The sequence below is a fragment of the Balaenoptera musculus genome, chromosome 8, assembly GCF_009873245.2.
Source record: "Balaenoptera musculus isolate JJ_BM4_2016_0621 chromosome 8, mBalMus1.pri.v3, whole genome shotgun sequence".
In the NCBI taxonomy this organism is placed as follows: Eukaryota; Metazoa; Chordata; class Mammalia; order Artiodactyla; family Balaenopteridae; genus Balaenoptera; species Balaenoptera musculus.
Window position 1 is genome coordinate 369453 of NC_045792.1, and position 17816 is coordinate 387268.

The window sequence follows — 17816 nt, forward strand, 5'->3', positions numbered from 1 at the left end:
AAAAAATATATATATATTAAAAAAAAACCATGTATTTAACTGGAAATATACTTTGAGCATCTGTCGTAAAACTGAGTTCTCTTAAGGGGCACAATGACTCTCCCGTTGGAGAGGCTCCTGAGCAAAGCCCTGCGTCACCCCATCCAAGGACGGACCACAGCAAACTAAGCACGCGAGGTAAGTGAAAGGCGTGCGCTGCACTCCCCACGCCAGAGGCTCAAGCCCCCTGGGGCCATGCTCACGTGGTGACGGTGTTGAAGCCGCAGGCTCTCAGCTTGAGCAGCCGGTCCCTCCAGTAGACCCTGGGCACCCGGAAGTAGTGGATGGAGCCCCCGAAGATGAGGAACTCATGACCCTCCAGCGTGAAGTACGGGTTCCTTCCTGCTCTCTCTTCAGTCTGAAGCCCCACCGAGCGGTCCTTCAGCTTGAGCGGGGTCAGATGCGACCAGTTAAAGCTGTGGAGGGGCAAGAGGGAGAGAGGGGTGGGGGAGAGGGAGGCTGTGGGAGCCCTAGCGGAAAGGGAAGGCATGGCAGTGGCCGAGCGCTGACGTTACTTCCCCCCAGAAAGGAGAAGGGCCCCCTCCCTCCCCGCTCGGGCTCACCTGCGCTGGTCTAGCTTCAGCTGGTCGTTTTCACATACAACGTTATCTCTGTGTTTCACCCGAGGAGCAAAACCTGATGAAATAAATGGCAGGAAAAAGATGCACAGGACTCTTCTCCAGGAGAGACAGGGGCTGAAAAGAGAAAGAAATAGCAGTGACCCACGGAAGGTGCGAGGGATGCTGGAGGGACCAGATGGCAGGTGGGAGGCAAGGGAAAGGCAGGAGCCCGGAGGCGGCTCACGACTCGGGCGGGTCTCTGCGCTCCACCCGGGTCCACCCAGGGTCCTGGGCCACCGGGGCGGTCCCACTGCCCACCTCATTCTGGACAGAGAGCTGGGGACGGACTTTCCGTCCTAAAAGCCTACAGCCAGGGACAGGGCAGGGCTGGGGAGTGGGGAAGGGTCCTGGGAAAGGTGGGGGAGGGGGAACGGGGCTCAGTGCCAGGCGGGAGCGTTACATCCACCAGGTTCGGGAAGGACTCGGTGACCGGCAGGAGGAGCGCCTTCTCAGCACCCACACCCTGACTTTCTTCCATCGGAGGTGACGGACAGACCCCCAGCAGGGGGGGCAGGAACAGCACTGGAGGAGAGAAGGCTTGGGGGGGGCGGGTGATGAGGAGAGTCTTGGGCAGATCTGAGGGCCCAGGAGGGTGTCCCAGTGCAAGGTGGCCCTTGCCCCAGGTAACGTTCCCAGGGCTCGACGCAATAAATGCCTGTGGATGACGACTGATAGAACGCGGAGGGGGTCTAGGAGGCTCCCAGGTAAGCTGCCCTCGGGGCGATGGGGAACCGGGATGAGGCGTGAGCGAGCCCGCGCCTGGAAGGGCAGGTGGGCTGGGGGCTGGGGGACCTTCACCTGGAACGCTGCGGGGAGCCCATCACCGCTAGGCCGAGGAGCCGACGTCCCGCGCTGCTCCCGCCGCCTCTCCGCTGCCCAGACGCCGCGCGGGGACGCGGGGACGCGGGCCGGCTCAGGTGCGCGCTGCGGGGACGCGGGGACGCGGGCCGGCTCAGGTGCGCGCTGCGGGGACGCGGGGACGGTCTCAGGCGCGCGCCGCCCGGGACGCAGGGGACGGAGGCGGAGAGTCGGGCTCTGGGCGGCGGGAACAGCAGCCCCGCATCGGACCGAGAGTGTCGAACCGCCTCTGGGCGCAAATGCCTTTCAGCGGCGGAAGGAAGGCGGGAGGGTGTCGGGTTATCGCCCTGACCTTGAATTTCCGAAACTGTTTCACCGACCAATCGGGACAGAAAGGGGGGGAGAAGTAGGACCCAAGGGTGACTTAACCTACGTGTGCGGGAGAGCCGGGAAGTTTTGATTCCGCCGGTTCAGCAACTTCAGTGAGAACCCCTCTGGCTCCGGGCGCACAATGAAATACTTCAATAAGATGAGAAACGCGAAATAAAGGTGCCGCGCGGTGCGGGGGACGCAAGGGCGAGGGACATGGGCTACCCTGGAGGAGTCGTTTTCCCAAACTGCGTCGGGAAGTGAGTGAGAATTAACCAGAGGAAGGAAGAGTAGGGACGCTACTCCTACCCGCGGGAACAGCCTCAAAGTAGCTACGTCGTGTGTGCGAGGTCCACAGTTTGGAATGCTTCGTTTACAAAGGAGCAGAGATGCGGGGGCAGAGGTCAGCTCCGGAGGAGGCTGGTCAGGGAGCGCGCGCGGCGGAGGCCGTGCTAACTAGCAACTCAGCCTCTTTGCCGAGATTTCAGGCAGAAAGTTAAGTCAGGTATTAGTTTTATCTGGGATTCCCTGGTACAAGGCGGAGGTCAGGTGAGAAACAGGTCATCCCAGTGGAGCTGGTGACCCCAGGATAAGGGCCCGAGCCGTTCTCTGGCGAGGAGAGGGAGGGGTTTAAGAGAACGTTGAGGTAAAATTGGTTGGTTGGTAATTGCTTGGATGAGGGTTAGGGCGACGCACAGAGGAGGTGGATGGCTGCCACGCTTCAGGCTTGTGTGAGTTGGGTAGAGAGCGGTGACATTCGCTGAGAACAGAAACACAGGGAGTGATCGGGGTTTGAATAGAGAAAAGGGTGCTGAGCCCAGTTTGGAACGGCTGGATTTGAAGTCCCTGTGATGCAAGTCTCTTTTCAGAGATCGGAAAATCAGAAAATCCTCTGATCTTTTCTTTTCGAAGCCTTTGCTTTTCCTCTCCCATTTGAAAGAACAAAGCTTGTGGTAACAGGTTGAAATCAAGACTACAGTTTTCAGAGAATGTTGTGTGTGTGTGTGTGTGTGTGTTTTCTCTCTTGTCTCACTCATTACAGGTACATTTTCGTCCTTGAGACCTCAGCTCCCTGAGAATTTTGTAGAATATCCCCTTTCTCTCATTCTTAGTTTGGAAGCAATGGACTCCTGTGACTTTCTACTTCTTACACAGAAGCATAATATTTCATCTCTTTGAATATACCTTGTTTTAGAAATTTGGTTTTACAGCCACAAAACTGTATTCTTCTTTATCAAGATTGTTAAAACTGCAACTTCCCTGGTGGTCCAGTGGCTAAGACTCCGGGCTCCCAATGCAGGGGGCCCAGGTTCAATCCCTGGTCAGAGAACTAGATCCCACATGCCGCAACTAAGAGTTAGCATGCCGCAATGAAGATCAGAAATCCTGCGTGCCCCAATTAAGATCCGGTACAGCCAAATAAATAAATAAATATTTTTTAAAAAACAGATTGTTAAAACTATTCTTGGGCCTGTGCCTTTACATATAAAATTTAGAAAAAGCTTGCTTATTTCTACCAAAAGCCATGCTAAAATTTTGATGGGAATTGCGTTAGACCTATAGATCCATTGGGAAGATTTGGCATCTTTACTCTTGAGTCTTCAAATCCATGAACATGCTATGTTTCTCCATTTATTTAGGTCTTCTTTCATTTTTTTAATCAGAATTCTGTGATTTTTTTCAACACACAGTGCCTATGCATATTTTGTTAGTTTTTTTTTTTTTTGGTTAGTTTTATACCTCAGTATTTCATTTTCTTTTGAGCTATTTTAATAAATTTATGTATTTATTTTTGACTGTGTTGGGTCTTCATTGCTGCGCGTGGGCCCTCTCTAGCTGTGGCGAGCGGAGCTGCTCCTCATTGCAGTGCACGGGCCTCCCACTGTGGCGGCCTCTCCCGTTGAGGATCACGGGCTCTAGGCACACGGTCTTCAGTAGTTGTGGCACGCGGGCTCAGTAGTTGTAGCTCGCAGGCTCTAGAGCACAGGCTCAGTAGTTGTGGCGCACAGGCTTAGCCGCTTTTGAGCTATTTTAAATGGTATAGTATTTTCAAGTTCAGTTTCAGCAAATTCATTGTTAGCATATAGAAATGCAGTTGAGTTTCTTGGGTAGATCTTGTATTCTGTGACCTTGGTAAACTCACTTATTAATTCTAAAAGTTTTGAAAATCCAATCCCATGGGACTTTCTAAAGAAGAAGTCATGTTATCTGCAAATACAATTTTTTTTTTCTTTCTAATCCTTCCAATGTCTTTATTTCTTTTTCTTCTCTTATTGTGGTAGCTGGAGTTCCTAGTACTATGTTGAATAAGAATGGTGAGAACCAATATCCTTACCTGTTTCCAGTCTTAGGTAGAAAACAGTCTTTTACCACTAAGTATGATGTTAGATGTAGGTGGGGTTTGTGTGTGTTGTTTATCAAGTTGAAGTAGTTCCCTTATAGTCCTAATTTGCTGAGATTTTTTTTTTATCATGAATGGTGATGGATTTTGTCAAAGGCTTGTGTGGAAACACATTTTCAGCTCCTGTGGGTAAACACCAAGGAGCATGATTTCTGGATCATATGGTGAGAATATGTTTAGCTTTGTTAGAAACCACCAACCTGTCTTCCAGAGTGGCTGCACCATCCTGCGTTCCACCAGCAGTGATGAGAGTTCCCGCTGCTCCGCATCCTCACAAGCATTTTGTGTTGTCAGTGTTCTGGATTTGGGCCATTCTAGTAGGTGTGTAGTGGTATTTCATTGTTGTCTTAAATTGCACTCCCCTGATGACATATGATGTGGAGAATTGTTTCATATGCTTATTTGCTATCTGTACATCTTCTTCAGGGAGGTGTCTGTTAAGGTCTTTGGCCTATTTTTTAATTGAGTTGTTTGTTTTCTTATTTTTGAGTTTAAGAGATCTCTGTATATTTTGGATAAGAGTCTTATTATGAGATACGTCTTTTGCAAATACTTTCTCCCAGTCTATGGCTTATTTTCTCATTCTCTTGATATTGTCTTTCGCAGAGCAGAAATTTTTAATTTTAATGAAGTCCGGCTTGTGAATTATTGTTTTCATCATGTCCATTAAGGACCTGGTCTCAGACCCATCCCTGCCCCACTGAGAACTCGAACTTTCTTTGAGCTGCACCAGATCCAGGGACCCAGCTGGTACAAGACCCAAGCTGGACCCGCCATATTCAGAACAGCACCTGCCCGCTGCAACCTTATGGTCTCAAGGTCTCCCCTTGTGACTATGCAACCATTTCAGACCTCAAACAATCCTTACTTAACAAGCATGCTTACTTCTTGCAGCTCCAATTATCACTCTTGGTAAACAGCTCATGTAACTAACTGTATAAGCCTCCCTTCCTATGATGCCAACGCTAGCACTCCTTCAAAGATAAGTTCTTTTCCCAGATGCCAGGATCGTGCTGACGCGCCGTGGATGTGCTCATCTCTGTTGAAACCTTGTAAGAACGTATGCCTGTTGTGTTTGGTGTGTATTCTTTGTCCTGAAAAGGTATAAAACTGTGCTGAAAACCATGCTTCTCCAATCGCTTTCCTTCTGGATGGAGACTGTACTCCTGGGCTGGTCCTCAGCTTGGCTCAAGTAAAAACTCTCTTCCATTCCTTATTATAGATGGTTTATTGATTATTCACCTTGACGACTATCACTCACCTGAAATGCCAGGTCCTAAAATTCCAAAATTATGTTCAGCAAAAGATCTGATTTAGAAACCGTTCTGAGATACAGTCTCTGAGTGCAGTGTCACACTGATGCTCTCCCCTGCCCGTCCTGGATGGACAGTCCTTTGAGATGCAACTCATGTCCTGTCACCTTGTTCTTACACGTCATGTTTTTAGCTATAGCTTTTACTTTGCACTTTTTCCCAATAATTTCATATTGTTGATTTCCATCAAAATAGACTCCCGTAAACCCCCTCATATTTACTAGTCTAATCATTATTTGCTTTTGAAATAAATAAAAAGGTGAATTTTTATGAGTGCCACTGAATGCATATTGAAACATTTCATTCGTTTTGATGAAATGTTCTTTTGCCTTTGCAGTCAGAAGTAGCAAGCTTCAAGGCAACGGATTATTTTAACTCAAATTGTTACAAGAAGAATGTGGGTAGGAGAAGCCTATGCAAAAAAGTACAGATAAGTAAACTTTAGTTGCTCCTTTAGAAGAATGTGCAAAAAGTGTCCCCAAGTGCTCGTGGAGGGGAATTCACTGCAGATTGACTGCATTATTCCCAGAGTGGTCCTTTGCGACACACTCCCCACTGGGTGTCTCACTGGCCCAGGGCAGAAGTCGAGCATTGATTGTGTTTTATTATCTGCACATTGGAGGACAACCAGCTGAATTCTGCAGCTCCAGAGAGTGTAGACAAAGCCTAGAATGATAAACAACAATCTCTCCCTTCTGCTGAATCTTAAACCTTGTAGAGAATAAATTCTCTGATCTAAATTCTGTAGGTGGAAAATCAGACCTAAGTCATTCATACACTTGAGCAGCAATCTTTAAGATTTCAAACTTCACCACAGCAGAGAAGCATTATTTTAGTTGTTGCAGAAACTAGCATTTTCTTGCATCTTAAAATGGCTTTTGAGAAAGAATGATATCGAGCCTGGTAAAGTCAGCTGTGACACAGAGTGACTGTATGTTAATCCCGGGACTCTTGCATCCTTGCTACTCTGCGTGGAGACTTTTAAGGGAGACCACCAAAAACATTCTTCCAGCTCCGAAGAATGGGGAATGGGCTAGACTTGGAGAATGTCTAGCCATAAAAGGGAGCCAGAGAAAGATGGATATACCAAAATTATTCACCCTCCAACTTAAATTACATTCGCCCACTAGGACTACCAGATATTCATACCATAACTTTCCTTAGTTGGCTATGACGCCAACTAGATTCGGGATATACCATCTGCAGTGCTTGCATTGCTTTAGAATACGGGATTTTAAGATCCTGCAACATTGTTCTGAAACGTTTCAGTAAAATTACTGGGGAGGAAGGAACTGTCCTCTGCCTTTCTGGGAGCTTCTGGCTGGTCTAAGAATTAAACAGACAGAAGACAGAAGAAGAGGAGAAAATCAAACAAAAATTTAATAACATGTACCCATGGGAGAAACCCAGGAAAAAAGTAACTCACCAAAATGGCCAAAACCCTCACCCTAAATACCATCTTCAGCTAAAGAAAAAAGAGGATGTTGTGGGTAGAGGTTTGGCACTCTGAAGGGGAGGAAGGCACTTCACGTGGAGTCTGAAAAGCACATGTGTGGTAAACAATCAATGGGACAGAGTGGACACATCCCCAGGTCCCCTGAGCCCAGATTCTGTGCAGACATCTCTATTCTGGGAACAGACCCTTTATCCGAATTCTTTAGGCAGCAAAGGGGGAGGTAAAAAGAAAGACTTCCTGAGTCTTCTGTTTCTTAGAAATAATCGGCCTAAATTACTCCTCATGCTAAAGAGACACATTTTGGGTGACAAATTTTGCTTCTGATGTTACAAAGGTCCTTAATGTACCTGCTACAGAAACAAACCCCGCAAGCAGCTCTGAGAGACGTTGGGCTGGTTAAAAAGGGAGAAACAAAGTTCCCTTTAAAAATAGAACAGTGGCTAGAATAAGCAGAAAACTGAACAAGCCTACAGGTGACAGAGGGGAAACACATCAAAAGGTGGGCAGAGAGCTGGGACCCAAGGAGAGAAGGTTTTCAGAGAAGAAAGGGTCCTTCCCGGGAATCCAGAGACCAGAGTGCTAACCCTAGCCCCTCACCCAGCTGAAACTGCGGCTTTACTTAAATCTGAGATTTAAGTAAATTAAAGATTTAAATTAAGATTTATCAAAATTAAGATTTAAGTAAATTAAGTGTCTCCTCGTGGTTACATTGAGTCCTATTTGTTGCTTTCTTGTTGCCTGTTGTGTGTCAGGTGCTGTACAAGACAACAAGGTAGTGACACCAAGCAGGACCCCGTGGGGCTCCTAGTGAGACAGGAGGGAAGGGGGCAGGGCACAACCTTCGAAAGAATGACATAGCCCGAGGACACAACATAAACTGATTAAAACCAAATGGGTCCAAGATGGCAGACAAGTTGACTTCCACTAGACCTTGAGCCTCAGTATACACTCACATCAGTAAGCTAAATGACACACCCACAGGTGCCATGACAGTTCCAAGACCGACCCTAAGGATCAAAAAGTGGGCGGTGGCCTAATTCCTGGAAATCCCCGCCCCTTCCTAAAATAGCTGGAATACTCCTCCCATTCATTAGCCTATGAAATTGCCCATTCCTATAAAAACTGACAACCTCATACCTTGGTGCCTTTCTCACCTTCTGAGATGGCCCACATTCTGTCTGTGGAGTGTGTTTCTCTCTAAATAAATCCACTTCTTACCTATCGCTTTGTCTCTCACTGAATTCTTTCTGCAATGGGACATCAAGAAGCTGAGCTTCGTTAAGTCCTGAGACCAGGTGTGTGATCTCAGTTGGAAGGCCACAGGTTTTGGCCGGGTTCGAGTCCCAGCCATGTGGGTTCACGTCCCAATCAGGGTTTTGGCTGAGTTTGAGTCCCGGCACGTGGGTTCAAGTCCCAGTTTGAGGTGCACAGTTTCAGCTGGCAACCACGAAGGGACAGTGATAAGGTAAGAAAATGTTGAGGGTTAGGTCTTGGTCCTAAAGAGGCCTGCTCTGCCTGTGTCTGCTCATTTTTGACCAGCAGGTCAACCCCGTATGCTTATGTACATCCAACAACAGATACAGGAGAGAATTGTTAATCTCTATACTCTGCCTGACTCTGAGGTTTTTCTCCTACATTCTTGCATTCTTGTTCATTCCTGCTCTTTTTCTTCCTTTTTCCCTTTCTTTCTTTCGTTTCTTTCTTTCTTTCTTCTGTTAACCCCTGAAGACCTGTGTGACCACCAAGGTGTACTTTTTATTGCTCTTACTCTCCTCCCTCTGACCCTTACAGGTGCTGACCCTTTATTCCCAGCTTGTAGCTAGACCAGCTCCCGCTCATTGTCAACACCACTGGGGACGTCTTCTGTGCCGTTTCTTTGAAAGAACTTTTTGGGCAGTAACACCTGGTTGGGAGACTACCTTGGAACGGATAGCATCTAAAATCGTAAGTGCAAATCTTGACCAAATTGCGCAGTGGATTTTGACTTAAGAGTGGAATTTTGGATAGCTCGGGAGTTAAAGACATCACCTTAGGGCTTCCCTGGTGGCGCAGTGGTTGAGAATCTGCCTGCCAATGCCGGGCACATGGGTTCGAGCCCTGGTCTGGGAAGATCCCACGTGCCACAGAGCAGCTGGGCCCGTGAGCCACAACTACTGAGCCTGCGCGTCTGGAGCCCGTGCTCCGCAACAAGAGAGGCTGCGATAGTGAGAGGCCCGCGCACCGCGATGAAGAGTGGCCCCCGCTTGCCGCAACTAGAGAAAGCCCTCGCACAGAAACGAAGACCCAACACGGCCATAAATAAATTTAAAAACAGACGTCACCTCAGGCTTGTCTGAAGTGGGGCAGGCTGTATCAGTCCCAACCAGTACCCCTCTGGGCCACATACACCAGGATTGGGAAAGATTTGGACAACAGGAATTAAAAGGAAAAACTTAGTAGGTTATGTAATCAGGTTTGGCCACAATAAGAGTTTAGGAAATTTAAAATGGAGTGAAGTACCCTATGTTCAAATTTTCATGGCCTTGTATCTAGGCAATGGAACCCAAAAGGAATTTCAGGCATGTGTAGCTTGGAGGGATAACTCTAGGAAGGACACAGAGGACATTTCAATTGACCCACCCTACAGGGCCACGGATCCCAAATGAACATGGATCCCTCCTCCCCAGACGCACAGGCCCTTTGGTTATGCATTTCATAGCCCAGTCTGCCCCAGACATCAGGTGTGAAATTCAGAAAGCAACTGCTGGTCCTCAGACTCCAATGAATGATTTGTTCCAATTGGCTTATTTGGTTTTCAGGAATAGGGATATGGCCAAAAAGGCTGAACGCACCCAGAGAAATATGCAGAAGGCCCAAATGATTGCAGTGGTTTTGTCCGCTCAGAGACCACCAAAGGGGAAACCAACTCTCCTGGGCCAACCTGGCCCTGGCAGACCACAAGGCCCACGGGTACCCACACAAGGCCAGTGTGCCCTGTGTGGACAAAAGGGGCACCGGAGGGAGGATTGTGATCAACGTGCCCTTTGCAAACAGCCAGGGCATTGGAAGAGGGAATGCCCCAGATGCCAGAGAGCGACGGGGCCCCTCAGCCATTGATGGTTTTGCAATCAGAAGACTGAAGGGGCCCAAGGCCGAAAGTGGCTCTACCTAGAGATACCATCTACATAACTAATGTCAAGCCTCAGGTGGTCATTGATGTGGTGGGCCACTTGATAAAATTTTTTTATAGACACTGGTGCAAACTTCTGGTCTTAACCCAAAGGGTTGGAAACCTTAGCAATCATAAGAAATATGTAATGAATGGGGTTGTCAGGGAAGAGACAGGGGCACACTTTCCTGGAACCCCTTTTGTGCAAGATCAATGGCCAGCTGTTTTTACATTCCTTTCTGTTTGTGCCTGACTGTCCCATCCCTTTAATGGGAAGAGATTTATTAACCAAGTTAGGGGCCACTCTGTTTCTCGAGGGGCAAGGGAACCACCTCATCACCAAATGGTTCTAACAAAATGCAAAAAGGAACAGGTAAAATCTGAAGCTAAAATAGAAGCCTTAGTAGACCCTGGAATGCAGAATATTGAGGTTCCGGGCTTGGCCAAAGATATCCAGACAGCGATTATTAAGTAAAAAGGGTTATATAGTGTCTAAATATAAGGTACAAATTTCTTAAACCTAGGGAAGATCCTCAAAAATGTTTGTAAGTAGATTGCCCAAATACGAGGCCACTGGTCTGACTAAACTGACCATAGCTGATATTAAGAGCCTGATAGGAATTTTGGAAGAGGCCTACTCCCTTAAGTTAAACAAGGAAAAGTAAAACTTTCCAACATGGGTGAATGGGTATGTCAGTCCTTCAATATCATTGAGGTAACCACCCAATTCTTTGAAAAAGAAAGCAAAACTGTCCTTGTTTTACAAATGTAGTCTTTACAGGACCAGAGGTGTGGCTCCAAAAATAATCCAAAACCCACCAATCCTTTTACCACTCCCCAAACCTTCCCTATTTATCTTAAGAGGCTTGTAAGTATTAAACAAAAGGGAGGGACTTCCCTGGTGGCGCAGTGGTTAAGAATCCACCTGCCAATGCAGGGGACACAGTTTCGAGCCCTGGTCCGGGAAGATCCCACATGCCGCGGAGCAACTAAGCCCGTGCACCACAACTACTGAGCCTGTGCTCTAGAGCCCGCGAGTCACAACTACTGAAGCCCGCGTGCCTAGAGCCCGTGCTCCACAACAAGAGAAGCCACCGCAATGAGAAGTCTGCACACCGCATCAAAGAGTAGCCCCCACTCGCCGCAACTAGAGAAAAGCCCACGCACAGCGATGAAGATCCAACACAGCCAAAAATAAATAAATAAATAAATTTTAAAAATAAAAAAAAAATAAAACAAATAAATAAACAAAAGGGAAACAAAGTCATCCTGGGAGGAACTTGCCTGTACCTTTGAGATGCAAATGTCCTATCTGGTCTTCTCAGGAACCCTTACCTCTGCCATCTTTTTAAAGGCAAATTTTAAAAAAAGGGTAAAGTAATTTAGAACTTGACTTGTCAAGGATAAATAGAAATCTTGTGTCTTTTCTGTAAACACTAGTAAAAAGGATTTAGCCATCTAGGTAGGTGACCTTACAGGGGTCCATCAGGTGTTCCTTACAACGTGCTGGGCCCGAGACATAATCGAGTTGCAGAACTTCAAGCGTGGCTGTAAGTGTGCCCTGGGATCTCCTACAGCATCCCCGCCACGGGCAGGATGGTGAGTCCCTGGGGGCTATGGGTCTCAGCATCTGGTCTCACACTATGTCTGGAAGCTACTGCATCACGCTCACTACTTTCCTCGTGCAGCGGGTCCTACCTCCGTCCCCACCAGAACACGCGGCAGGCACCTTGGTCACGTTTGTTTGGCTTCGCTCCCCAACCCCAGACAACACCGGGGAAGGGGCGGCCTCCCAGACGGCTGCGGGGCGGTGGAGGTCGCCAGGAGCCTGGATTCCCTGGCACCAGGCAGGGCTCACGCACACCGGGGCTTTTCCTCAAGGGCTCTCATGGGACGGAAGGTTGGGTGGGGGACACAGGCCAGGGAGAAACATCACTAACCTTCATGTTCATGAAGGTGTCTTTGGGGTGACTTCCGACTCTCAGGAGAGTAAGGAAGAAGGCAGGGCCCTGAGGCTGGAAGAAGGTCTGTTTCCAGATGTTGGGAAGGTCCCTGAGGGGGAGAGAGTCAACCCAGTGGACAGGTCATGCCCTTCTCGACAATGTGTCAGTCATGACCTCTGAGGGTCGTCTCCTCCCTGCCAAGCCCGGCGACCCCTCACACAGCCCGTTCGGGGTCCACGATGCAGTACTGAGACGGCAGACCGGGGCTGGGGACGGGGGAGGGTGACCACTCTGCCCCGAACAACTAGGAAACTTGGGGCCATTTCCTTCAGTGTTCTGGGCCTCTGTCTCTTATGTGAAAACAAAGGGGGTTAGTCTGGAGGGCCTCCGATGCTCCCCACCTTTGATCAGACACCTCCAGTCAATGGTCTGGCACCCACCTTTGTATGAATTTACCCTGCATCTCCAGGCTGTAGATTTTAAATTTCCTCAGTGGAGAACTGTCCGGATAGATGTCCCCAACTAAACCTGCAGAAGCGGGAAGAAAGGGAGCACGAGGCAGGGAGGATGCAGGGATGTGCCCGGGCTGTGGGCAGCGTGCCCCTGAAAGAGGACGGAGGTTTCTGCAGAGCCCTGCATAGATCCCTCCTCCTCCAGCGCCCGCGTGCACCTCTCAGAGCGGGTTCCCACAGTGACTGCACCTCCTACCGTTCTGGCCAGCACAGTGGTTCAGCTAACTTGAACTCTGAGGTAGGTCAAAGCACGCAGAGAAAAAGAAAGAAGGCGTGTGAGCCGGGGCAGCCCAGGGGAAGCCTGGGGAGGCTGGGGGAGGTCAGGGCAGGCCGGGGTAGGCCAGGCGAGGCCGGGGGAGGTCAGGGGAGGCCGGGGGAGGCCGGGGGAGGCCAGGGGAGTCCGGGGGAAGTCAGGGAGAGGCCGGGGGAGGTCAGGGCAGCCCAGGGGAGGCTGGGGAAGGCCAGGGGAGGTCAAGCATGGGCTCCAGAGAAGGAAGATCAAAGTTCCCAGGGAGGCACTCTGACCCCCTTATTCTCCATGGGCATTTCTACAGCCTCCTTCAAAACGCTCCCGGAAGAGGCAGGGCCGTGCGCTGGCTTGGTGCTTAGAGAACACCCTCGGGGGAGCCTTGAGAAAGGACGTGATCATCCTTTCCCCTGGAAGCAAGACTCCGTCAAAGCTTCTAGGCATGGGTGTCTCACTGGTCGAAACAGCCCGTTCTCTTCCACACCGTGAGCCTGGCCGCAGCGACCCTCGGCCGCGGTAAAAGCAACTAGAATTTGGTGCTCAGATTCTCGGGCGTCTCCGTCCTGGGCCCCCCTTTCCTCTCCCGATCGATGCTGGGCCCACAGGCGAGTCGGCCTTGGCTCTCCACCAGGATCCTCAGCATCAGGTAGTCCTTGTAGCCCTGCCCAAGGCACACCGGCCAGGTGGGGGCCACTTAGGCCCTCTTTTGGAGACCAGTGAGGTCTCCCCGAGACTAGGACGAGCTAGTAAGCAGGGTGGCCGACAGACCGCGGGCCTCAGGGTACCCCCAGACCTCTGGCTCTGGGTCAGGCAAACCCTTCAGTGCCTCCTCCTCTTACTCACCCACCCCCTCGCATGCTGGGCCTTTTGAGAAATAAAGAGTCACTTGAACATTTTACCGGAGACTCTTGAGGCTGGTGACCAACCCAGAGTTTTTGAGCAGCAAATATCCAACGTGGAAAAGTTCTGCTCACCCAGAGTATGGACACCTGCTCACCCTTAGAGGGGCACAGAGCTCATCCCTGCTGGGCCCCAAGGCAAGGAGCAATCCGAAGGTCAGCGGGGGAGAAAACAGACCTTCACGGGGCCAGGCCACGCTTACAGCCGAGCCCAGGGCCTAGGCAGGGGCTAGAACTATTAGTCCATTAACAGTGGATTATGTGCATTATTCCTGGGAATAGTCAGCTGTTGGCTGGCATGGTCCAGGACTCCTATATACTCGTCATCCAAAAACACCTGCCGAAGAAAGAGGGAAAGCGTCATTGGGTCCTGATGAGGAAGGAGGGGAAGAGAAGCCTTGGAAAAGCAAAGAAAAGGGCAAGTTCTAGGAGAAGGACTAACTCAGTCTCTCAGAAGGTTACGAGCTGACCACGAGTTCACAAAAGGGAGCATACTGAAAGCAGCTCTGCCCTGAGGCATGGGAGAAGAATCCTGACACCAGATCTGGGCCTGGGCCACTGCAGGGGGCGGAGGGAAAGAAAGAGAGTGAAAAGGCCTGCAGGGAACGGTCAGGAAAAGGGAGGCAGAGGACAATGGACACTGTGAAAGACGTGATGACCAAGGGGAGGCGGGGCTCCAGGGGCAGCGGGCATGTGCCTGATTCTAGGGATGACCTGAACGTACACCCATCTCTCTTCTGCTACCCGCCACACTGCTTCCGCCCCCTTCCCCTACAGAAGACTGCTCAAGCCATGCAGGACCAGAGAACATACACCATTTGGCCCTTAGATTATCTGAGTTAGAACACAATTTTTCAAATGAAATTTTACTAGGAGACTATAAAAATTAAAATCTGCAAGTATTAAAAACATTAATATTATATAGAACACAGAATTCACATTTTAAGCTTAGAGTCTAATGACAAGGTCTATATGCTCTACAATCATTTATTGAGCACCTACTGAATGACAATATTTCCCTGGAGAAGGGGTCACCACGGTTAAAACACAAGCCCAGTCCCTGAGAGTTACACAAGTTACACAGAGGGGTGATGGGAACAAAGACTGCCGTGGAGGAGGCTCGCAGGAGGGCGGAGCTGTTCCCATGACAACAGCCACGGGAAAGCGACAGGGGCTGTAAGTGCGGGACAGCCAGGATGGAATTCTTTCTCGGGAAGACAACTCCGGTGGCCCTACGTGGGAGGGATCGGCAAAGGAGATACAGGTGGGCCCTCTGAAACAGGAAGGTCAGGTACGAGGGTCTAACCGTAGTGCAGCAAGAGGCAAAGATGACTCTAAGACTGTGACAGCGTGGATTTTAAAAGAAGAGCAGCTGAGTAGGGCAGCACATCAGGGGCCTGGCGAAGGCAAAGAGTGAGGAAAGGACGAGGACGGCGGCAACGGCTCCAGGCTGGGAGGCTGCAGACTGATGTGCGGAATACACGATGCGGTTTATTTAGGGAGCTAATGACTTTGGTTTTGGACATGATGAGTTTGAGGAGCCAAAGGAACGTACATCTAAGCGAAGATGCCTGTTCAGCAAACGGCAAGAAACAAGGGTCTGCAGCCGAGAAGTAATGAGGAGCACAGGAAGCCTAGGAAGATGACGCTGAGTGCAGGGAGCAGCGAGAGCCTGCAGAAGGGCTTCCCTGGTGGCGCAGCGGTTGAGAATCCGCCTGCCAATGCAGGGGACACGGGTTCGAGCCCTGGTTCGGGAAGATCCCACATGCCGCGGAGCAACTGGGCCCGTGAGCCACAACTACTGAGCCTGCGCGTCTGGAGCCTGTGCTCCGCAACAAGAGAGGCCGCGACAGTGAGAGGCCCACGCACCGCGATGAAGAGTGGCCCCCGCTTGCCGCAACTGGAGAAAGCCCTCGCACAGAAACGAAGACCCAACACAGCCATAAATAAATAAATAAATTTATTAAAAAAAAAAAAAAAGAATATATATGGAAATGTTCAGATAAAGCAGAGGATGGACCACAGGACATTTACTGTGGAGCTGATGAAGCTGAGACTTCTGGGCCCTTCTAAGAGTCTGGGAGAAACCTTAGTGACTTGTTCTTGTGCTTATGTGTTTCTGTAATGTTGGCAAAGGGAGATACAGTCCTGCCATTTACCTGGAAGAGGCAGATGGGGAACAGCTGGTAATCAGCACTAATTGACTACAACGAGTCATGATTTAAATATTGTCAAGTCCGACAGAAGAGATGTGTAAGTTGAGCAAGACACTTAACCTCCCTGCAGTTCACTGTGCTCGTCTGTGGGATGCGAGTGCTTATTGCACTCTATTCCGAGCCCTTTGTGTGGATTCTCTCACTTGATTCACCAGCTATCCTATGAGAGAGGAACTTTTATTCTCTCCAGTTTACAGGAGGAAACAGGCAGAATTTAAGCGATTTTGCTTTAAGCCGCAGTTGGTGGCAAAGCTGGCAATCAAAGGGCAGGGGAGTCTGACCCCAGAGCCCAGGCTCGAGGGAACGGCAGCACCAGTTTTCAGCAGGGCTGCCCTGCAATTCAATTCCAATAAATTAACACAACAAACATCTCTTGGGTGTAACCTCTTGGGTGTCTGTTCGTGCAAGGACCCCCCTGTGAAAACTAGGAGATAGTTTACAGGAAAGTGTTTTGGAGAAGTCCTACTGTTTTTAAAATAACTGTGAGCAGAGACAGTACTTCTAATTTCTCAAATCTATAAGGGATAGAGACATTTTTAACAGGTGACCGAAACCCTCCTCTGTTTAAACATCCATATACTGGAATGGTTAATTTCTCCTCCCCCGTGGCAGGGTCAGAGTAGAGGCAGTCTGAGGAGACCTGGAAGAGTTCAGACCCCTTGGAGATGCAGTTGTAACTGAGGCACCGTGTCCCCGGCTCAAGCCACCCCCCTTCCCCCAGCCCCAACCCCCGGCCCGGCGCTCTGTGCAGGCCTGGTCCTCAATGCCACACCCCGAGCAGCCTTCCAGCCCGTCAGATCCAGCCACGTTGGGCTGCATCTGGTCACCTGTGCGCGTCCTGCGCCCAACAGGGCCCCTGGCAGTGGATTTCCACAGGACCTGTCTGCTCTGCTTCTGCTGGTTTCGTTTATGGACCAGCTGAATGGTCGATGACAGAGATGAGTTCCAAGTTCACTGTGTTCTTGCCACAGGGCCCGAATTCAGGCTGCTGGGAAGCTGAGCTCTAATAAATAACCAAAGGCGAAAGCACGTGTGTGTGTAATCCCAGCGGCTCACCGAGCTCTCAATGGTACCGACAGCGTGCCTGCTCTGGCCTTGGGTCAGAACTGGGTGCTGGAAGCATCCCGAGGACCAGGAGGCCGTCCAGGCCCCAAGGCGGCACCACGCCCACCCACCCTCCTGCTACCTGGCAAGTTCAGGCTCAAGCAGCCTCACCTCGCCGGCTTCAAGGACCTACTGACTGGCCGGCCTCATGCTCCGTCTTTTCCCTCTCAAATTCCTCCCCCACAGGCATCCCAGAATGTTCCTCTCAGTGGATTAACCTCATCACATCTTCCTCATTAAGAGCCTTCCGTGGCTCTCCACTGCTCACAAAATGAAACCCACACCTCGGCCTTCGTAACGCTGCATCCAGATTCAACTTAAATCTTTCCATCCCGGGACCGCCCCGCTGAAGCAAAGTGTAAACAGCTCCCACTCACAGCCTGCACTTTTCCTGCTCCTGGTTCTTTCCTGTCTGAAGCTGACTTTCTTGGTTATCTTTAAATACCACACATCATCATAAAGGCTTAATTTGAATTCCTACTTTCTCCATGAATTCCTTCCTATAACACTTGTGCCGCATCATTCTCTCTTCCGTAGACCCATCATTATCTTGCACTGCAGCTGTGGAGTTAGGCTTCTGAAGGCAGAAATGTAACTTCAACTTCACGGTAGACCCACAGCCTGTCCCCCTGCACTACCCAGTACAATGCCTTAGACTTCGAGGTCAAAACAGAAAACACCTGTCATAGCTAAGGGCACATACGTTGGTCTCTCTAAACACTGACTTACAGTTAAAAAAATACCTTGGATA

The 17816-nt window shown here is 49.8% G+C and overlaps 1 protein-coding gene across 1 annotated transcript in view; it reads right to left on the reverse strand.

Annotated features, from left to right (window-relative positions):
- The window catches only part of LOC118898994 (beta-galactosidase-1-like protein 3), a 39067-nt gene extending 21812 nt beyond the window's left edge, over positions 1-17255 (reverse strand). The window contains exons 1-9 of the mRNA XM_036859876.1: positions 17199-17255; positions 13450-13507; positions 12528-12615; positions 12085-12196; positions 1484-1760; positions 1060-1235; positions 844-923; positions 603-734; positions 243-455 (exon numbers count right to left, since the gene is read on the reverse strand). Of these exons, the coding sequence (XP_036715771.1) occupies positions 243-455; positions 603-734; positions 844-923; positions 1060-1235; positions 1484-1760; positions 12085-12196; positions 12528-12615; positions 13450-13507; positions 17199-17255 (1193 nt within the window). The remainder of the gene's footprint in view (positions 1-242; positions 456-602; positions 735-843; positions 924-1059; positions 1236-1483; positions 1761-12084; positions 12197-12527; positions 12616-13449; positions 13508-17198) is intronic.
- Between the last annotated feature and the right edge of the window lie 561 nt (positions 17256-17816).